At 33.7% G+C, this 24,383-nt stretch overlaps 1 protein-coding gene across 1 annotated transcript in view; it reads right to left on the minus strand.

Annotated features, from left to right (window-relative positions):
• Positions 1-24,383, minus strand: part of DIAPH3 (diaphanous related formin 3) — a 205,664-nt gene that overhangs the window by 129,704 nt on the left and 51,577 nt on the right. The window contains exon 17 of the mRNA XM_066313364.1: positions 23,346-23,460. Within this exon, the coding sequence (XP_066169461.1) occupies positions 23,346-23,460 (115 nt within the window). The remainder of the gene's footprint in view (positions 1-23,345; positions 23,461-24,383) is intronic.

The raw sequence follows: 24,383 nt of genomic DNA on the forward strand, positions 1-24,383 counted from the left end.
AATTTAGAAAAACACCCATCTTCTCAAAAAAACTAAAATTTTATCTACTGTCTAGCATAATTTACTTTTCATATGCTGAATCTGACACATACTTCACTCTCCTTTTATTTAATCTACCACCATGTCTTTGATTATAATTTTGTAGAAAAACTGTTCAGTGTTTCTGCATATCATTGGTAATGAAGTAATGAATCTATGAAAATAAGTCCTCTGTCATTTTTGAAAATAACTTCTAGAAAAGGTGCTGTCTTCTCTGTTCAAAATAAATATAACTCCCCCTCAATATTCCATTGCTATAACTACTAAATGATGCATGATTCCCTTGTAATCATCACTAAATATCATACAGTTTCTAATAAAAGCAGTGAAATGGCTTTATATAATTGAATAAAGAAAAACACAATAATGGTCCACAGTATGAGTTAAATTCAAAGTCCTTATGTGCACAAGTACTTCAAGAATTACACTGAAACAAAATATGAATTTAGCCAACATCCTTTATTGCTAAAGCAAGAGCTGTCAATCAGCACATTTGTTTCCATGGTCTCATTAGAGTGTATTGCCTCAATCTCAACAGTCATAGTGAAGAATGTTGAGAGCATAACTGAGCATAACTATATATACTTAACAAGCATTTATGCACCCTCATTAATTTTTTTCATCTCACTTAGAAGCATGACATGGCTCATACCAGAACAATAACTTGCTGATAATTGTTTGAGACAACAACTGGACAGGAACAGTGCAGAGGTGAACTTTCCTATAGATTATAGTGTGCCTCAGTGAATTACAATTAGCTTTAAAAGTCATCTGTCCTGTTCAGCAGCTTTCAAGATATTTCATTAGCAACCAAAGAAATCCTAACATATTTTAGGCTTTAATGAGCCAGTTCAATTGTATTTTTAAGATAAAAATTTCTACAGAATACATGACAATTATTTAAATATGTGAGCTCACAGCTTCCTAGTATTTATCAAATTATCACAACATAAACTGTAACTTAGCTTGTGATTCATTAATTTAAATGTTAATAAAATAACAAGAATAATTACACACAAATCCCAAATCACAAGCCACCTTTACAAAACTCTGATGATAACTTTACTGTACTCCTCTGCAAGATCAGTGTCATATTTAGGAATATAACAAAACAATCCAGATCAAGTACAAATCACTAAGGAAAACAACTATATATAGAGCCATATAATTGTATTCCATAACAAGCTAAAGGAAAACAGACTATATATATCTACCTAATCTATGGCTGTTATAATGTACTGATAAAAAGAAAAGAAAACAAACAAACAAAAATAACCAAAAAAACCCCACCACCCACACCACAAAATCCAACGAGATTACCCATAAAATAATGTTAAAAATCCTTCAAATGTTTAACTGTTTTAATACACTGCTATGTGCTGATAATGTTCCCTGTCTCTTCTAGAAGAATCACTTCAATGCTCCATTCTCTCTTGCTTTTGCTGCCCCAAAACTCAATCTTTTTCCAAGTCAGAGAATAAGTTCCTCTACATTTATCTGTAGTTTCCCAGAAAATTGTTGAAATGAAAGTGTTCCATTTCAGCAACAGAAAAATCTCTATATTTAGAGAAATGTTATTTCTTTAAAATTATTCATATTTAGAAGGCTGCCTTCATAATAAAAATGGGTTTTGTTTGTATTGCTATTACTAAGTGACATACATCTGCAGAAATTATTCACTCTTTTCAGTAGGATAAAAAGAAAAGTCTGGTGATGAAAGAAAAGCTATAAAAATGAAAGCAGATTCTCAACAGGTCTGACTTTCAATGCAGAAAAAAACTGCACTGAAGATCCATTAGAAACTTACATCCTGACCAAATCCTTCAATTTGAAACAAATAAATACATGGGCCTCCAGCAACAGATAGTGATGTCAATGTATATAGAAGGCAATTGTGGAAGGAAAAAATAATTAAAAAAAAAAAAACAGACTTAAATTAAAAATTTCCACTGCCTTAGGAAAAGACCATACATAATGACAGCATGGAGACAGACCACTGCATCTATTCCAAACAGAATGCTGGACAAGCACCATTACAAACAAACAAACAAAAGAAAGTTAGTACAAGAATTACTTTTCTACATCAAACAAGTCTTCAGGAAGCAGGAAAGATTTCAGGTACAGTTTAAAACCTGTTGTAAATTAATTAATTAATTGCTTTCTGTGGCATGTACCTCCCAAAGGCAGCACTGAGAACAAATGCAGTTATAGTTTCTAGCATAAGGGCACAAGTACACCATTGTCTTTGAGCCACTGCCATTTCTTAAGGCATACATTAAGTCATCATAGTTTTCCCCAAAGCTGGGGATATTCCCATACAAACATGGTGCAGGAACTTCATATTCAAAATAGAAAAAGTTACATCTGTACACATGGATAAAACATGCCTCAATGAACTCCAATCACTGACAAGCAATCTCTCTCTCAGTTGTGTATCTCTCGGCTCTGCTCATACACCATCCGTTACCTGGAACAGCATCCCAGAGTTTATATAGCAATCAATGCTTATTCATCCTAAATCCCACCCATTCCCCTTGTAACAATGCCTGGTGCATCTGCAAATGAAGTCTTTTGGGGCTTCTACAATACAGAATTTGACACACTTACAACAGATGGGCTGCAAGCATGATGTTTTTGTTTTGGTTTAACTAGACTAATGTAAGTCAAGAATGGAGAGAAAGCTGTTGGAGCTGCTGGTTGTGTTTCTCCTACGGCTTGCCTTTTTTTTTTTTTTTTTTTTTTTTTTTTTTTTTTTTTTTTTTTTTTTTTTTTTTTTTTTTTTTTGGGGATGGGCGGAGCAGGGAGTGGGTCAGATGGAGAGCTGGTGGGAAGGCAGTGGTAGTTTTGATTTCCCAAACTCTTTAAGCATTGTTTATAGCTATTAGAATATTAGAAATATAGACTACTGTCTATATTTATCACACTTCCAACACTTACACTAGAAAGAGTAAGTTGAAAAAGCTCTTAGACTTCCCATACTTACTCTGGAAAATGGAATTAAGAACAACAGTGCTTTATGGCAGCACTTTATGGAAAGCAAGAAGATAGATGCAATTCTGTCTACCAATTTGAGTTATTTTCTCTCCTAGGGTTCCACGGGACCTTGAGTGCATCCAATTTTAGATGGATAAAATTTTGGAAGGAAATTTCATCCAAAAACCTACAGCAGAAAAAAACCACCACTGCTATGAATAAGTAAATAAATAAATAATATCTGTGCATTCTGGATGGATAAACCTTTCTGCAAAGAAAAAGACAAAAAATTCTGCACATGTAAAAAAAACCACAAAGTGTCATGGCACCAGAGCAACCTAATTTTACCCCAAATAATGCATGATAATGTGAAAATGCCATATAGTCATAGGGAACATTTTTTGGTTTCTGTCTTCAGAAATCAAGACTTCTAAACATTATACCATCACCATTGAAGGTTCTTTGTCAGTTATGCTCCTGCCCTTCTCTCCTTCTTTTCCCCTGTCAGAGGTACGAACACCAAATACCTCCAGGAAAGGAAGTGGTCTGAACTCTGTCCCTAGTCAAACACAATGATCTGCCTTCATTATGCAGGATGGAGATGATCATAGTTCAGTTCATGAACCTCTGAAGAAAAGACTCTCCTTTTCATTCCTTTTTAATAATATTCTTTACAAAAGTTGGCTTAGTGATTTTAAATTCAGGCTAAGAAAAGAAAAAGAAATACTGAGTCATAGCAACATACTCATAATGTCATGTTTTATAATTGAGGTGGTTTAAGAAGAGGAGGTTTAAGAAGAACTGGTTTGATCAATATTCAAAATCAGGACAGTAATTCCAACTTTTGTCTTTTTCATCCACTCTAAAAAAAAATAACCCTTTGTTCCTCAGAAAGAAAATAGGAAGCTGTTGTCTCCTTGAAATCACTCAGCAATTGAACCCAAAATGCCTTTTACCTAGTTAACCTGAAGAAAAATGTGGCTGTATTCCCATTGCTTTATAAGAGGAAGAAGGTAGGTTATACAGCAGTTTCCCACTTCCAAGCAGAGCCTTCAGTTTTTCTTTACTACTTTAAAACTGTCCACACTAACACCTTAGATAACCAGGACTCTATTAGACAATGAAAATATGCAAAATTCTTCTCCCAAAGCTTTATAGCCTCTTTTAGCTGAACTTCTTTCCATACTGCTTCAAATATTTGAAACAGTTAACCAAATAAATCAAGATTGTCTAATGTTTCAAAAGTTAGGTCCCCAAATACTAAGTCTGTACCAATGCAATGTTCAAAATGAACTCTATTCAGTACCATCTAAAACCAAACAGATATGTTTTTCTATGCTATCCACTTGCAAAAATACGACAATGAGGTTAAAAATACATGAGCTTACTCTAGCTCTATAATGTTGATATTTTTATTGTTGTTGATCAGCAGCACCAACATAACTGATTCATTATTAAGTGATTGGGACATGCACTTGACAGCTACAGTTTCCTTTACTATTGCCCAGATTTTCAGTAGCAGACATTGAGACTGCACAACAATTCTACTTCTAAAGCTATTTCCCCACAAAAATGATCCAGAGTTGTCTTCTTGCATGTAGTTTCTGAGAAAAATGAAACTACACAAGCTATAATTTAAAAAACAATAACAGAGCTGTTCAACTTTATAAATATTCTTTTTCCTGTCCACTTAACTTCAAATCCACCATAGATCTAGACTGACCATCCATGGCACTCAGAGACATCATTTTAATTCTGTCAGAAATATGCGAAGCTATTGTTGTTTACATTTACCGTAAAATACTGTATGTATCTAGAAGTATAATTATTTATACGTTATGACCTGCATTTTTTCTGAAAGTTGTTAGGAAAAAACCACTTTTTTATGTATTAGAGAATTTTAAAAAATAATACTTTATGATTTTATCTTGAAACCTTATCTTTATATCTATCGTGATAAAAGCCTTTTCCAAGAAAAACTGATATTTTGGTATAAGATGACATTTCTTCAATAGAAACTACAAAGGTTACACTGTTATAAATCTCTATGGATATATTTAAATTCACAAGTTCAATATAATAGAAAACACATTTCAAAAATCTGCTACTGTTTCAGACTGGAGAAAAAAAATCTATACTCAAAGCTGCATCAAACCATTATTTTCAACACATCCTAAAAATCATATTTTTAACCAAATATTTTAAAAATCACAGTTCTAAAGTGCAACAAAAAATGAAAGAAGAAATAAAGATGCTTTCCTTCCTAATCTCTAAAAGCATAGCAAACATATCTGTTTATTAAAAAAGTAGAGGTTGCAAGGTTTACAGAAAAGCACAAATTAGCAACTTATCCAATATGATGTTAAGATCTGCTTTTATTATGAATGTATGATGAGTAAAGTTTGGAATCTTTTTTACATGTAGAAAGGTCAAAGTAATATAAGACATGATACAGGCTGAAAAAAGATTCAATAATATAGTTGCTATGGTCTAGATAGGAGGCAGCAGAAATCAAAAAGACATGCATAAATAGTTTTTAAAAAGTATTTGGATGCATAATAACAGGATGTGGTACAAGAATGCAACGTAAGACATTACACTGATTTCACATACTATATGCAAAATTAAAGAAAAACGTACAAAGACAGAAACATACACTGAAAACTTACTGAGAAATCTAAAGCCATGCAGAGCCAGACATTTAACAGATCATAATCATTTTTATTAGAAAATAACCGTGCAAACTATAATTCTTGAGCATTATTAAGTTTTTGTTAGAAAAGCAATCTTGATTACAAAAAGACTGCTTACATAAAATTTCTAAAAATCATACTATATTGATATGACATAATCATTATTCAATAATGAGTGATTTAGTTTAAACCATTTGAGATCTAAGGTAACGGAACTGTTTAGTTAATTTAAATTATCTCATCCATTAAATCATCAGGCATATTTAAACATGCTAAAACTCAGAAAATTTATCATCTTATACATAAGAAACTTATCATCTTTAAACATTAGTTTCACATCAAATAGCAACAGCAATAACAACAGCTATAATTCTGACCTACTATTTTTACAAGTGTATGTAAAGTACTCAAATTAAAGCTTGAGGTTTAAAATTAACTAGAATTAAGGAAATGGAGATGAACAATAGAAGTTACAGTTACAAGTTACAAGTATGTTTGGTTTGCTCTAAGGGAATGTCCACATCTCACATATCTGTCTCCCTACAAGATTGCTACTTTCCACCTCAACTAAACTACACTACTTAGCACTATGCAAACAGAGAGCATATAAACTGAAGTGTGCAGACAGTTTGCAGTGTAGATGCACAAAGTGCACAGCTACTGTACTACGAGCATCTTGGAGATTTAGTCTTGAAAGTCCAAGAAGTAGGAGAATATATTTTCTCTCTGAAACACAGACTATCATTGCATGCAGGTACAGGTTTCTGAGAAAAGTCTCTGTGAAGGAACTCAACCTGGTATTCTTAAGCTTTATATGAACGTAGCAATGACGTTACAGGTGAGCGAGCTCTCAGTTGCAGATGGGAACATTCCATTTGATAAAAATATGTCAAAATACTTTCTGAGAAAAATCTGAATTAACTAGATTATTTACTTACTTAAACCAGCATTAATGTATCTTTTAAATTTATAGAAACCAGCAAGTAACAAATTAATCCATTTTTAAGTGTAATAAACAAATTGTACTGAACACCAAATCTCCAGAGCCCAAGGAATAATAAACTTGCATGATAAACAAATTACAGAGCTCTATAACTAAAGCCAGTGTCAATCAAGGTCACACAAAATCTCCATGAGGCTCAAGTTGCCATATTTAATAAATAAATCCAGGTATTATCAACAGCATTAACTTGTTAATAGATTAATACAAACAACATAGCCCACATTCTGTAGAAAAAAAAGTTAATTAAGAATAAAGAACTTCTGCATGTAAGTCTGTACCGCAACTCCTCAATAAGATAGATAATTAATAGCCTTACATATTTTGCAGTAGGAATTTATTAACTTTCACAAATACTAGGCTTTCAGTCATATAATGCATATCAAAAGCAGCTTTCTGACAACAGCCTGAGGACTTCAGACCAAACACTAACAATTCGTTTATGAGGTGTTCTTTAAACTCAAGGGGGTCACTCATACTGAAAAGCATGCTGAACCTCAGCCGAAAAAGGGAATTCAGTCACCCAAACGTTATTTTCCACCTTGACCTTTACACTTCTTTCAAGTGTGTTAACATTGCTAAAATAATTTTTAAAGAAATGCTTTTAAAATTAAATACCACATCATACAATTAATGCTGGCTTCAACTCATAACAGAAACTACTCTTAAGTATTTCTGTAATAAATTTTGTTAAAAACTCTGTGTCCAGGGTTGTCGTTTAGGACATATTCTATCACCATCTTCAATTAATGGCCCATCAATGCCTTGTGCATGACTCATAGATAACTCTTTATAAAGAGTTATCTGTCTTTAATGGGCCATCAAGGACCTCCTGGATGACTCATCATCCCATTATGAGATGCTCTGCCCACAGGGAGGAGCCAAGCATTCTCACCTGGATATAAACTGGGATTTGGGACAGTAGAGGCAGCCCTTACCCACTGGATTCCCTGAGGACTGGAGCTACCAGACCTTTCTATGAGCTCACTGCTTCAGGAAGACCACCTCATCTGGACTGCTTCCATGACCCTGCTCAGGTTGTATTCTGACTCTGTCAGTGGTTTTTCTTTTTGTATTGTTGCATTTATTTTTTTTTCCCTTTTCTTCTCATTAAATTGTATTTTCTGACTTAGAGCCTCTCACTTGGGTTGTTTTCAAACCACAACACTCTAATAAACAATCTCAACTTACTTCCTACGCACACTTTTAAAAAATAGTGTTAGAAATGCATTTAGAAAGTTAACTAGTGAAAGAGATTAAGTGTTCTAGAGCATGAGGAAAGGCAGGTGGGGGGTTTTGTTATTTTCTTTTTCTTGGAGGGGGGTGTTCAACAGCCAAGAAACCATAGTCATTTCTGAGTCTTCTATAGGCCAAGAGATCTGACTGACATCATTGATTCAAGTTAGATGCAACTGGATTCTATCAAAATATTCTAGATTAGAAGTTTCTACCTAACACATTACCATTTACATCAAATTGTAAGATCACTTTAGACACATTTAAGAGTTGCCCAGTACATTAAAAGTAGCTAAAGTAACACATTAGGAAGAGTAAATGAGGCTTTAGAAGTTTCAATGCATTGTGTGTCAAGCAAAAGAGTACTCTGTGTGCTCATCATTCTAAACACTAAACTCTCATAGTCTCAAGCCATAATGAGACTGCAAATAAAGGTAAATGGAGCATACTTTTATTTAGATTATATACTTTAATATACCTTGTAATAAGCAAATTATTCAACTCTGTTCAGAAGAGCATCCATTTAACTATTGATTTTGGGCAGATCTGACAGAAAAAATCTAATAAAAAAGTAAGAAAAACATATAAAATGTGACAATGATAATTTAGTTAACTTTATGACTTTATACACTGTTGATTAAAGTGCTGATTCTCTTGAAATAAGTCTTGAAAGACAAGAACACTAACAAAGCCAAACAAGAGGGAAAGGAAAATCTAGGAACTGTAGCCACAAGCCAATTTATCAGAAACTGTAACAAGTAAAATTGCTCTATTCATAACATACTCATGAAGGTATCTATGGCACAAGGAAATTGCATGACATACCTCTAGACACCCAATTATTTAGCTACCAGATTATTTTCTTTCCTTAGGGGTACAAGGACTTTCACATATACGCTCATAAATATGACATAGCTTCTTATTGTAAGACTTAATAAATACCATTAACCAATATTTTTCAATAGCAATCTATAAGTAAAACAAGCCATTGGAACTATCATGATAGATTCCTATCAATACACTTATCAATGAATATCTGAACATAAAACAAAGAGAGGGTTTTAGGTTGATCTGGTTAATTACAGTAAATAACAGCATCTGTTCTTTCCAGATTATAAAAATAGTAAAATTTAAAAGGGGAAAGTAACATATAGGGTTTTCAGTGCTGCTTCTGATAGTGATGCACCCATCCAACTTTTTGAAAGATGCAAGCAGCTTGTATTTTTTTTTTTCTCTGAATAAACAAGTCTGAAATATCAGTTATATCCTAAAACCAGTTAAACTTGCTTGATTACTTCAAGTTTGCTATACTGCAGTGCTGGAACTAAGATACTGAAACAAAAGCATGTATTTCATTCTTAAAGGAAGTTTAACCTAGCAGTGCTGTCATATATCCACAGGATGATTTTGTGTAAATAGTCCTTACTTTCTCCTATCACTTTCCAGAAATCTACATTAAAATATACCAGTTAATACGGTTTTCACAGCTGCTGCTTATCTTCACTTGTATTCAGCAATACAAAACCAGGTAAAAGTACTTAACTTCATTGTTTTCCATTTTTGCATTTATACAGTACTTTCCCTTGGCATAAATTTCCTCATCATTTGAAGTGTATTTTTTGTAATTGCTTTGAACAGTTAAAGCCACACAAACTCTACAATAAGGCACAAGTTATTTATTTGTAGTCAGTGGCATGAGATGTGCAGTAAAATAAAATGTAAAGAGTTATGTAGTTCTCAACTCTGAAACAGGATATGAGGATTTATTTTAAATCAGAAACATAACCCATTTGTTTAGTTATAACATATACACTATTTAGACAGAGAGGAAAAAAATTCCAACTTCTGTAGGAAAGTAAACAGGACACACATCAAATGTGTAAATCACCTTAACCTTTTCCTCAGAAGTGAAGAGTATAACTGAAGACTATATAGTAATCTGCAGCACGATTTTCCAAGAACACGTAAATATTCTAATCTTAGAACAGTTTTTCACAATTTGTACATTAAAAGCTTTTAATCACTACTATAAAAATACAAAGAGTGAAGTAAATTTAGTAATTTAGGGTGATTTAGAATCCACAAAAGAACCTCTTCCATTAATTCACAGCCTAAGTGCTTAGCAATATTTAAATATACTCAAAGATTTAACATTCAGTGTACTATTCCATATAAATAGCAAAGAAAATGCTACCATTTTCTTGAAATTAAAATGTTCTGTTAAAAGTGTTTTCTAATATCAAAGAGAAATATGAAAATTATGACACAAACAAGAATCAATGACACAATTGGATTCTGGGTTACAAGACAACAAGTGCTATTTTACTGAAAATAAATCTTGCAGGAAATAACACTGACTTATTTTTCCAAGAAGTGCAAAATAGTTTTCTAGTTAAAACTATGGCTGTGCATCTTCCAATTACAGAATCACATTTCTTCTGCATTATTACAGAGGTACAATGCACATTACTTCCAACATTTGTATTTCTTAGGCTTTTCTCTCCTCTTTCACCAACCTTGTAATAGCTATTCAGTAATACAGATCATTTACTGTACTATGAGACACTCTTGTGGTACATTAAGGAATGAAGTGATGAGCCAGTCAAAACCAGAAAGATTCAAACTCAGAAAGCATCCATTGCAAGCAAACTCTAAGAACATTCACCATTTTAGAATATTTTCTTGAAAAGCAAGCAGGAGGGATCTGCAGCTTTAATTCTCACTGAAATGCTGCTCCATCTGACACTCTACTTGACAGAAGCTAAACAACAGAAATGATGGAATTGCAAGTGATTTCTTGTCTTTCTTGGCTGGAGAACACATTAATACCACATCACACAATAAAACTGAATGTAACTTCATATTATCTTGTTTTAAAGAGAGTATGTATTTCTGCAACAAAAATAGATACTTGGTAATCTAATGTATCTATCTAACCTGAAATATTAGACAAATATATTGTAAATATAGTTTTAGGCTAATTCTAATTAGCATGTATTTAAATCTCTGTCCAGAAAGCTTCTTATTCCTCCAGTAATTCAGGCAAATAAAATTTGTGTAATTAAAGTTACTTGAATTCCTGCTCCTCAAAGTCTGTGCTAGAGTTCTATGAGACTGAAGATGATATAGTCTCTATTACAGAGATTCTGCATAATTAGTCTAGTATGCAGATTCAGTTATTGCACACATCTTTTATGAAGAAAAATATAATTTATCATATGCTATTATAAACAATAATAGTAGTATTTTTTTTTACTATCTCGTCACACATCTTTGCATTAGCCACAATTTTTAAATGCTGGAAAAAGACAAAAAGGGAAAAATAAATCTATTTTGCACCAGTTGGGGTCTTTTTCGTATTGTTTAGTGTCTCCTAATGCTGTAGAATAGGATTTTATCCTTCTCTTCCTGTTAGATTCATGTATGCATAATAGTTGACTACCTAGTCACAAGACCTTGCAGACTTTTGAGGAATTAGTCTAATCTTAGATGCATAAAAATTACTTACTAGTTCTACTAGTAACGACATACTCATTCTATTTGACCTGAATATCATTATATGTATATGTGGTCCCGCAGCAGAGTTATAATTTGATTAAATCTATATGACTTCCCTCTCCCTCAAAAGTTGGAATACAAATATTACTCTACATAACCAGAAACTTCAGCTGGTGATCAAAGAATATGCCTTAGCTTCAGAGTCTGGAATGCCGTAAGTACCAAGAGTTATATAGACAGTCCAGAACAAATATCAAGAATGATACAAATTAAAAATTTGCTATTATTTTTTAAAAAAAGTTAAGCACAACACAATTTGCATTTCATCCTAAAGGCAAACATGAGTTCTAGCAAAATGAATCACATTATTTTCTTGACAAATCAGAGGCACATTAGCTCCTTCACAAGGAATGCTTTGTCCTTAATTTCTCCTATTCTTTTCATACTGACTTATTTTTGCCACTGTAGTTTCAGGAGGGCTTTATATAGTTCCAAATATGCTTTCTACTTTGAGTTTTGGTCTATACTCCCATGCTGTCAGCAACAGAAACCTGGAGATCATAAAGGAGTATTTCCAGTGCTATCACTATCCTGTTCTCAAAAACATATTTCTGCTGAAGTGGTTGAGATTCTTTCTGTTTATTATAAAGCACGGGTCTGCACAGTTCAGCTTAAGTCAGCATTTGTCCCCACTCGATCACTACCTCTTCGTTATTCTGCTGAGTAAGGAAGAATGCCAGATACATTCTGAGTCAACTACTAACAGCAAATGGATTCTATCTTCCCCTTTTTAAGGTTTGAGCAAGTCCATTTATCACTACTGATTCTCTTCTATCAAGCATTAAAACAGCAGTTCACAGAACAGTAGTTCACAATACTAGATTAGAACTGAAAACAAACTTTCTCTTTTGGCTTTTTGCAGTTGAGGTGATTTAACCTGGTTTGGTTTTAGCTACATCTATCCACGTTTGTTTCTTTTCACAGCAACATTACAGATCTACTGAATTACAGATGCAAAGACTTTTGCTGCAATGTGCAACCATGCCTTGAATCCCAGTTTCTCTTCATGCATTCCAGCTACAGCTACCTTCCATTCCGTCCACTTTGGTAGCAGCTTTTATTCAAACAATCTTGCTGAACACCAATTTGATTTTTTAATCCTTCCAACTGTTTCAAATAGATGACCCAGTATTTCTCAAGATCTTACACTGAAATGCCAGCAACAAAAAACCAACATTCTGTTTCATATATATCAAGTACATTGTAGCCAAATTTCAAGTGCCACATTACACCACAGCACAGTCTAGGAACAGCAAAGATAAGCAGTCATCCTTAGAGGGCTCTTTCTAGCTTCTTATCCTTGCCAGCTATACATGTGCATTTACAATTTTAGAAAAAGGCATTTCTATATCAAAGGACAAGTCAGATTGCACAGCAGGAAACATTTAGCCTTTACAACTGTTAAGCTGAGTAATACAGCACATGAAATTTCTAAGTTCCATTACTCAACTGATGTTAGAGGTGAAATAGGAAGAATGGAGTAGCAAAGCTGTAAAACAGAAATGTGAAGTTGTTAAAAGCCACAAGATATGCTGTCCATGCCCTCATTCTCTTAAATTTAAATGACATTGAATGCACCCAACTCATCCAGAAGAAGAATTTATCTGAAAACACAACTATTTCACTGTAAATATTCAACTATTGTGCCAGCCAACAACTACAACAGTGTGTTGTAATGTGATGTGTGCAAACATCTATTACAAAAGTTTTCAGAAACCCTATTACAAAAGTTTTCAGAATGTGGAACTAGATTATATATATTATATATTTATATATATATATATATATATATATATATATATATATATATATATATATATATATATATAATATTATATATTATAATTATATATTTTATATATTATATATAATTATATAATATATATATTATATAATCCTACATAAATGAATATTCTGTTAAAGCTCTTATTTAACTCTCAAAAAATTCCTCGGATTTCAGATCAAATAAATTTTCTCAATTCCTACAAAACCTTCAGAATGTTATAAATGCCTATTATAAAGTTGGCTTTTTGCAAGATGTGTACTATATGATTAATAACTTTGTGGTAAGGATATAAGTTTTTATTTCTGCTGTTAGTAAAGAAAATTAGGCATAGTGGTAGTAGTGATATAGTATGCTTAAACTGTCTGTTTGGCTGGGATAACATCCAGTGAACATGTAAAGAAGACTCTGCTATTGATATAAACAATCAGCATCTACCATCTGAAGAAAGCACGGACCAAGGCCCAATCTGGAGGTGATAATGAAGCCACAGCCCAGAAACACACATGCTCTAAAAAGGCAGACCCAAGGAGGGGCCATGCAAAACAGTTCCTGAAATATGGAAACTAGTTTATAGAAAAATATGAATATTCAACAGATTGATACAATAGAAATCTCTGAAATAGCAAGGTGTGGACTTGGCTGAATGCCAAATCAATTGGCCAGCCGTACTTTGCTTTTTTTCTATCTCCTAATTGTCTTATTTGCTATTAAACCTATTTCTTAAAAATTACATGAAAAATGAACCTTGTTTTTCACAAGAACCTGATTGCTCTTAATGGGGAGTACGTCATTGACAGGACTTTACAAAAGTGCTTCATAATGATGTTTATTTCATAAAAAATATTGAAAGAGCCCTATGAAAATATCTCTCAGCAAACTATCATGACAAGATAGAGACTAGAAAAGCCTATTTAGAATGAGGAAATTGTATGACAAATTTACCATGTTGAGATCATGCAAAGAACAGCAGCCCAAAATAGAAGCCTCTTTCACAAAAATTCATATGAAGTACTCAAATAACTGGCTTTATTTAATTAAGAACTCACTTTAATTAAGAAAATAAGCTACGCATAAATAAACTTAGTGGGTAAAGAAAGAAACTGTCTATAGCCACTTTTTACATAGGAATAACTTAAAATATTGTTCCAGCTGAAACTGATCGAATGCAAACAGAACCAAAGATTCTGTCAAGTATAATACTGCTCAAGTCTGCATGCCATACCAGTACCCAAATACTGTCTAACAGCTGCCTAATTGGACATCACTGCTCCATTAACACATAATCTCCTTGATTTTTTTGTTGTTGTTTTTCAAAATGAATTGTCCTTGAAATGAATTTCTTTTGAAACAAGCCATTGACTGAAAAATTCCATGATAGATTTTCTAAAGGACAAAACCTAGTGCATGTAAATTTAAATGCTAATAATTTTCATCAACAGTGACTTTGAAGGTTTGCCAAATAAGGTTTTTTTATACCTTTTTTTGCATGTAAATTATTTTTCTCAGTTCACAACAAAAAAAGTCTGTAATAAAAGCAGTGCTGTAATGAAGATTTTATTATACTCAAATATAGTGTTATCTTTAGCCAGATATAAATGCTTGCAACATTAGATTGGAAATTCATCAAAAGCACTTAATGCATAAGTATGTAGCAAAACTAAATAGGAGGTAAAAACCCAAGAAAATACGTTTGTACCAGGTGTAGAGTATTATACCTCCTGTGTGATACAAACACTAGCAAATTAATTCATGCAGAATCCTCACCAGAATAGTGACAATTATAATGAAGAACTTAAAGTGAGTATTTCCCGTTAAATAAACAGAATTATTAGACTGAGCAGGGGCTCAGGGATGACTTTCCGTAACTCACATTTTAGGTTCCAAACTTTTTTTTTTCTATTCTGTTGGTATTTATAGTTTAGGCCCTATGAAATTGAGTAGACTTTTTTTTACCTCTGTAACATGGAAATAATATCTAACTCCTCTAAGATCTTACTTGTTCACACTATGGAAACATTTTCTAGTAGAAATCAATAAAGGAATGCTTTTTCTGCTTCTAAGAAGTCTTCCAACGTTTTTCCTACCAGTGTTGAGAAATGGGAGTGGAGCATTTTTGTTATCCTGAATATACCATCATATTTTCATCGAACATGAAGTGACTGCAGACTGATATTTTATTTTGTGTGGAAATCAACTATTAAAAAAAAAAGAATCAATTGTTTGAAAGAAAAAGGTAAAGGTGAACTAAAGGAGCTACTCATTCCAGGCACTTCAGTGAGGAGAAAAGAACTCAATCTGGTTTGAAGCTGACAGGAAATAACAGTCTGTGTATAGAAAGTAAGAAACAGTCATTTAATAACAGCACATACTACAACTCTGTCAAAAAGAAAAAAAAAAGGGTAAAAAAATATTTAAATTGAGGTGTAGTTAATACTGTGTTTAGGTAGATGCTTACAAATGCTGTAACAAACTCTTTAATAATATGTTTTCATTATCTGACAAAGTAGTTCCTAACTGAAAATACAAATCCAAGTACCTTTGCAAATAAAACTTTTTCTAATCCTATTTACAACATCTGCTGACACACTCTTTTCCAGTCCTACCAGAAGAATGATCTGATGTTAGTCATGATTCTCTGACATAGATTAGGGCACTGATGACACAGTCATTCAATAATTAATTAATTCAAGGGAGAATTCATCCTAAGAAATTGTGAAGTAAGGAAAATAAAGGAGAAAACATGTCACAGTTTTAGCTACCAATATATCAAACCACCACCAAAAAAAAAAAAAAAAAAAAAAAAAAAGCCAAACACAAACCACCAAGCTATTGCAAGCTATTGTCAGACCATTTAACCACTGCTATGCTAATTTTTTTTTTCGAGTTTTCTATTTTTTGTTTGCCACACATTCATGGAGTTATCTGGATATCAAAGTCAGGTGCTAGGAGTTATTCACATCCCACTTCTTTAAATACATTTAACAGTCTGAACAACTAAATGTTTCTCCTATCCATGACAGTACATCAGAAAAAATAAATTAAGTTGAATTAATTTTCCCTAAATTGGGTCTGTTTTGCTGTGACAGTAATTGGTAAGTGATCTCCCTGCTTTTAATTGAACACACAAGCTTTCCTATTTTCTCTGAGAGAAGTTGGGTGGGCATCTGGCAGCCAGCCAAGCCAATGCACCACAGAAGTATATTCACTCACTGATCCTTATACATCAATCTCTATATAAAAAATATGATTTAGTAAAAATATTTAAAAAGGATAAGAGCAGATATCATTCTATTTGCTAAGAATATAATCAACTAATATAGTTACTACCAAACAACACTGAATATACCATCCACTCTCTCTATGTGAAGATGATACACTCAAGTTGCAACATAACCACTAACATTTCAATGCTTTAGTTGCTGTTCCTTGAAAACGCTCATAACTTCCTCCTGCCCTCTTCAGAAAGAAATTGATTTCCTTATTTAATTTTATATGCACAAATCTTTTTGAATTATTGTGCTTTCAGGATAGTTAGGATGACACTGAAAGGCAGCCAAACAAATGTATAGCAGGCTTTATTTACTTCTACCTGTACAGTTACATTTAAAGGTAACTCAGGTTACTCAGCCCTGTATTATAGCAGAAGTTACTAAACTATATTGTTGGCAGTCTTACAGGTTTGTAATAGTGAGATTCTACAAGAAGTACAGAGGAACTACCTCTGATAAATCCTCTGGAGGAGGAGGAAAATATGAGGTTAGTGGGCTCCACCTAATCTTTCAGATGGATGACAGCATGTTCTCTCGCTTATATGCAAGGTAGGCTGTGGCGCGTTAAACATAGCACTAAACTGATTTATACTGCTAATTTGATCTTCTCGGTACCATTTACTCTCTTTTCTGATTTAAAATATTCGAGACTTAATTGGCATTATAGCACCTTAGGTCTTGATTTTTCTTACAGAGTATACAGGGGAGAAAAAAAATTAGAACTATATTGACCTTTTCAAGTCAAGTGCCAACAGAGATAGTACTCCCACAGAAGTGCTTTATTTCTGAATAATCAAGTCTGGCAGGAGCTCTGGTGTGATGGGATCAGACACTGCCATTTCCAATAAGATTAGGATAAAAATCTGTCCTAGTTGATAAAAAAAAAGAGAGAGAGATCATGCAATCTTTCTCTTGAGTGTACTAGATTAATTCTCTTTGATATCTAGAAAAGAAAGAAGAGAACACTTTTAATTTTTTCATGCCATCTCCCATTAGCTGCAGTTATCTGCACATTGCTAAAAATAATGAAGAATTTACAAGTGATTTTTTGTATGTTTGATGTGCAATTTCTAATCCTCATTTGGACTTCATCACTTTAAACATAGGAGTCTTTGGATCAAGTCAAATCAATTTATTGGCAGGATATTTATAAATACAGCACATTAATTATAAAGTACAGATTCAATGAAACCACTAGCTTTCTTATATTTTGCATACATGATATGTATAAATTGTCATTTTGGACTGAAATGCTTCAAGATTTCTTTTTTTTCTTAGAGGTTGCCTTCCTGTATACTCTATACAACCTACTAAGTCCTGGAATCACCTTGGCAAACCACTCCAAGCACCCAAAGGCTTACTATAAACAATATATAGCTGGTTCTCTCTTGTTATCCTGAACATATATCTCATATATATCGTGCCTAACCACTACAGTCTCATTAGATTAATTACACTTACTCACAGACTTCAGCAACTTACTGCTATAATCTTCTCCACACAAGTACTCTTCAAAGTAACTCCAGAAACCCAGTGTTTGCATATTAAAATTTACCTTATTTCAGTATTGTAAGTCTTAAACATAATAGTTTGAACCTACTCCAAGAAACCTGGCATTCATATCAATGATTAAAAAACAAGAACTGCAATAACAGAGGTTCCTAGAAAAGACATTATGCCAGCCTTACCACGTCTTATAATCCATTCTCCTCACTTAGCAAAAGAGAAAGTTTCTTCATACAAATATAATCTTTCCTACTTCTTTTCCAAAAGTAGATGAAGGGTCCTTTGCAAGAAATTCAAGATTCAAAATGAGTATGTGAAGAACATCCTGCTTATATTTATCTAGATACATTTTATGAGTTTTCCCATTATCTTCACACTTTTATATTTTTCCTTGTAATACTACCTTGAATTTCCCTATCAAGACACATGCAGGTTTTTTTACCCCGTAGCTTTGGCTGCTGGCAACAAGACAGAGTTTACTCAAATCTTGGATATAGTTAAATCTCCCACTTTATTAGCACAAAATATTCAGCTTCTCTAATCTTAACATTTTCTAATCATATAGATGTTGTGATCCAAGAGCTAATAATACAATATAATATTATTAGAAGGAATTTCTATTCACGAGGTTTTGCACAGGAGGTTCCTTTTTCCCCACAAGACTTTCATGATTCTAGAGTTCATTCTATCTTTTATGCCAAGCGTCACTCCCCTGCCTGTACATGTAATAATTCCAGCAAAGTTAGCAGCATGTTAGCTTTACAGACCTATGATTACTCTTCCATCAGGCTCTCAGTGCATTACAAAGCAGCTGATACTCTATAATGAGCATTTGTGTTTGTTCATCTTATCTTAGGATTAAATAATATAAAAGCATATGTAAGCTCCAGCTCCGCTATTCAGTATTTCACATATCAATTAGATCATATATTCATTTAATCAGTTTCCCAAAATTATAGTAAGATATTCCTTTAAAGCCATTGTTGTTGCAAAGGCTTTACACATATTGTCTTCATTGCTCTGAGATCATGAGGATAACCCTGGTTGGTAATTCTTAAAGTCTTGATATTTCATTTGTTTCTTTTTCATGTCTCTTTTAAACACCCTTTATACCAACCCTTCTTTTTGCCTTTAAAATGTATCAGAAAACAAAAGACCACCCAAGCAAACCATTCACATTCATCACCTTATTTTCAGAACTTTTTAATGACTTTTCTTTCCAGCCAGACAGTGAATAGCCATGGAGCTGTCAGAGGTACACAAAACCAACTCTGCTCAGGTAACGAACTCAGAACCAAAACCAGTGGCCAAAACAAAACCACAAGGGTAACCACGATGGCAATCCAGTGCCATTTCACAGGTTATGGGCTCAGTGTATCAGTCAGGGATATTACCATGACATGGATAGGAACAATGACCTTAAAGCATGCACGCATGCACTGACACACATGGAGGCTTTTATGACAAAGGAGTTGGTTTGCCATTATGCCCTTGACTAAATTCTGAATCAACAAAAAATATCACACTTCATCTTCAGTAAGCTGCTACCAGAATACCATCAACAACTGATGCTTTGATACCACTCGGTGTTCATCTCAAGGTTTCAGAGTTTTAAAACATGCTGGTTTCACAAAATTATTCAACTTTTGAAAAGAGACAAAACCATCTCTATAACACACCAAAGGAAATACTCTATATCATCCATAGTCTATGTGGACTTTCCATTATCACCATCAGCAAGTAGGACAGTGAAAACATTTCCTCCAGTAAAATACAAAGACTGCTGCCAGCAGCAAGTCAAAGTGGTTATTTCCTGCTACTCCCCTTCTCAGGGAGATAATTCCCCACTCTCAGGGAGAAGTATCTAGAGTATTTTGTGTGGGTTTCTCTACCTCCCAAAAACATAAGTACCTTGGAATGAGTACAGGAGAAAATCATCAATATGATTAGAGGGCTGAAACATACAGATGCAGACAGAAAAATTGAAAAAGCTGTCAGTTTTTTGGACAATAAAGGAAAAGGGAAAACTTACTGTTGCCTCAAATGACCTGATAGAAGACTGGAAATAAGAAGGAACCAGAATTCTTGGAGATGCACAAACAAGAGGAAATAGGCGCAAGTTTCAACCAAAAGATATCCCAAAAGACATTATGAAAAAAAGATCACCACAATGTCAAACATGGAAACAGGTTGTCATTCCCTCACCTCCATCTTGAAAAATACCTCAAACTCAGCTAGAGAAAGTTCTGAGTAACATGAACTAGACCGGTCCCTTAACAAAAAGCTGTTGGACTTTCAGATGACCTTCAGGGGTTTCTTCTGTGGCTCATGTCTCAAATATCTCTGGATATACTCAACTACGGTTTCCTACAGTCTGAAGCTAGACCCTCTTTTACTTCTTTATCCTTGCAATAGCATTTCTTTCATACCTCCATGTAATCTTCAGTTTTTCAACTTCTTCAATGCCCCTTCAGAATCAACATATTTTATAACTCCTATACAAACAACTGCTGAATCTTCAAATCTATTCTATACTGTTTTGTAATCTTTTTTCTAGCGAAAATTCCTCAGTGGATTATTTACATAGACGTAAGATTTCCTCTTCTAGATCAACACTGATCTGTTTTTGGCATATTAGCTGGCAAAATGCACCAACTGAATATCTGAGTACCTCAATTTGATTTTACTTAATGATAATAAAATTCACTTAAAGCATCATTGAACATACTGATCCCCGCTTCCTCTACCAGATACCTCTTCTTACGCAAAGATTTTAATGAAAAGAGTGCATAAGCAGACCCTTCATCAGAGTGGAAACCAGCTCCTTCTTTGCATGCCATCATTTGGCTACAAAATCATTCTCAATTTCTCATCTTTCTAGTGTTAGATACAAAGCTTTAGAAATAGTCAAGGACTGTTCCAAATTTGTGTGTAGTGAATAGCTTGCTGATTCTACTTAGGAGAGCCTGGTGCTAAATCTCCTCATATGAGACTCATTTATGTCTCTAATTTCTTTGGTAAATTTTGTTATAATCAGTAAATCAAGTATAAGCTACAAAGAAGTTTCCCTTCTCTCCACTGTCATGAGAACAAAAGCAGTTGCTTTGCTGTCCTCTGTACTGGAATTCATGCTGTCAGCGAGAGACCTTGAGATTTGGTCCTGCCTACTAACACTCATTTAAAGTTCTGTAAACCAATCACTTGAACTAAGATAAAACTTCTCATGAAACATGAAATAGTTCCATGTTGCCCTTTAAACACCTACTTGCTGTTCTAAATAAAATCTTTAGTGTCTCCACTTCCCTTGAAAAATTAAGATGATGGCACACTTATATCACCCATGTGGGATGAGAGCGATTTCAAAACTTAAAAATAAAAAAAGATTCAGCAGTAAGTCTCACCTGTAAAAAAGAAAAAAATTTGTCCATGGAGATCACAGTCTTTAAATTGTTCCACATACACACGTTTGGTATAAAAGAGTACTTCACCAACATTTCAACTGTAGATCCAGTAACTCTCTTCTATTGGGTTTTGTCAAAACAATGTATTCAGTCCATTCAGTTAAGTATTGAGGGATGTTAATCTTGTTAACTCTAATGTTCTTGCTGCCTGTGGAGACTCACAATCCTCCTCTAAGCCATTAACATGTTTGGCCTGAACATCATCTTGTCTCCCGAATTTTACTGTTTAATTACACAGAGGAAAGTATTTCCTCCAGTGGCTTTTAAAACTTCCAACCTATTAATTCAGGGAACAGTCTTGGGAATTCTCCTAACATTATAAAGGCACCATAATTAGCTTCCAGACTTATTTTAATAGATTCAAGCAAACATGTCTATGGTGAGGTTTTCTTGCCTTTTTATCTTTGTACAACATTTTTAAGTATCAGCAGCAACAAGCTATAATACTTAAATCACTAGAATCACTGCTAGGGCATAAAAATCATGCTTTGACAAGAGTGGAATAAAGTTCTTGGTTATCGTTAAAAAAATATTGGATAATATACACCAAAGCATGTGACAGAATTTCTTAGAGATCAAGGACATGATTTATATCTGGAGCGAAACTTGAGCAATTCCAGACTGGGCCCTTTGCCCTGTAGGGCCTGTGGCCCCCGAGCCCACAGCACCTGCAGGCCGCAGTGACGCAGTTAGAAATTCATAGTTGTGGCGCAGTAGAAAACTCACAGCTTACATTAAGATGTTCTGGGAAGTAATGGGTTTCTAAATGTAGAATTGTAATTCTGACATGTGAGCCACCTTAAGACTTAGATAAATAAGGGTTGTTTGCATTCTCTGTATAGCCTGTAACTGTAAATTATGTGGTAAACCTATATAACTCGCCGCGGGCTGATAATAAACCGGAATTCGACATGGAAGCTGTATCGGTTGAAACATGTCATTTGTCCTGTCCGACCTCCTAATAGTCGGGACCCATTGCTACAAAAGCACACCCAAAAAAGGGACAAATTTGAGAACAGAATGTCATTCTATTAGTAAAAATATCAAAATAGAATTTTTAAAGTAAAGTAAAAATACAATAACCCCTTTTCAATTTGCAAGGAAATTAAACATTACAGCCCTTTGGCTGTTCTTAAGTACTACAGCTCTGATACCAAAAACCATGGGAGAAAAAAAAAGTGTCAAGAAGTAACAGGCATTTTATACATGGGACAGAATAACCTAAACTATTACTAAAATTACTTACTTCCATGGAAAGAAGAAAATTTTTAAAACCAGAAATACTTTCAAATATTTTGCTCCGTCACAGTGCTTTAAAAGCTAAAGAAGCTAAACAAATATCAAAGGAGATCTATGTTCCTACAGGTTTATCAGGAAGTGAAAAAAAAAAAAATCACTGAAAGACTACAGTCCATCATGGATCCAACACACATCAATTATCATATCAATTCTGAGGCTCATCACCTTCGCACATCACCTTGTGGGCTCCAGATTAGATTTCAGTAATTTACGAAGGCATTCTGATAAAATTTTATAAATATTTTTAAATGTGATAAATAAAATCTGTATTATCTAGAAAAATGTATTGGTTTTTTTCTGTGAGGTTTTCCTGCAGGTCACACAATTTTTGTCATGTTTAAGTAAAATACTTCAATATTACTGCTTTAAGCAGTCTAGGATTTTCAGACATTTTTCTTCACACATCCCACTTAGAAACAAGAATATTAATGTTATATTCTGAGGATTTTTTCACGTATTTATTTAAGTCCCAAAAATGTTGATGGTATCTCCAAAATCTGAAAATTAAATCCACCAGCTACTTACCCCTCTTTTGACAACAAAACGTAAGTTCCAATTTGCAAAGCATGTCAGCATTCTCATACTTGTCTTCTTCTGCCTTAACCCAAAAACAGGATTCTGTCATCTCCTGAGGCCTGATCTACAAGCAAGAAACAAAACAAAATTTTTTTAATTACTTTGATACTATGCAGAAACTGTAAAGTCAAAGCAAAGAGTTCCGTAAGACATGAACTTTTTAGTACACCACTCATCTTCAGAGTTGTTAATATATTACTCATTAAAAATAACTCTTAAAATAAGTGGGTTTGGAAAAAACTGATTCTAACAATGCAGACAACACACTCTGCTATCCAAGATCTAAAGGGAGCAAATTAGCTTTGGTCTAGATTTAAAACTTGGGCAAACTTCAAATAATCTCTGAACACAGCTGGTTTAACTAGATACTAAGTACCTTAATTTTCAGAATGTAGCTTTGATTACCTCATTAATTGTGAAAATCTCTTTACTGACTTATTTTGGTCTAAGTAATTATAGTTTCCAAACTCAGTAGACTGGTATACTTAACCTTGTCACAATGGAGAAGGAGAAAAAAAACAAAACCAAAACCAACCAAACCTCAAATATATTTTGTCAGACATTGGATTTATGTAAGTACATTTATACTATAGGCAAACGGAGAGACATGCATTCCTTTCCAGTCCAGGCTAGATAAATTTGAGACACTTGTTTGGAAACTGTATAGCTATCAGTATAGTGCAGTGACTGATCCAACATAAGGAATCAGCTGAAAAGCAAGGCATAGTAGAACCCAGGCAGCATAAGAAGCATCCTGCTATCAAGGTTGTGTTTTTTTCTAGACCAGAACTGACTTTTCCAGGCATCTCATAAAGTCAACAGATACTTGCCCAGATGATTCATGGGTTAATGAAACAGTTTTCAGAAGACAATGAAAAGCTAAAGACAGAAAGTATTCATATTTTACATCATTTTATCTAATGTATAAATTGCTTATCTAGTCTTCTGACAATCTACTTTCCTCAAGTTCAGTGTGAGATTTTATAA

Source organism: Sylvia atricapilla, chromosome 2 (genome assembly GCF_009819655.1).
Source record: "Sylvia atricapilla isolate bSylAtr1 chromosome 2, bSylAtr1.pri, whole genome shotgun sequence".
In the NCBI taxonomy this organism is placed as follows: domain Eukaryota; kingdom Metazoa; phylum Chordata; class Aves; order Passeriformes; family Sylviidae; genus Sylvia; species Sylvia atricapilla.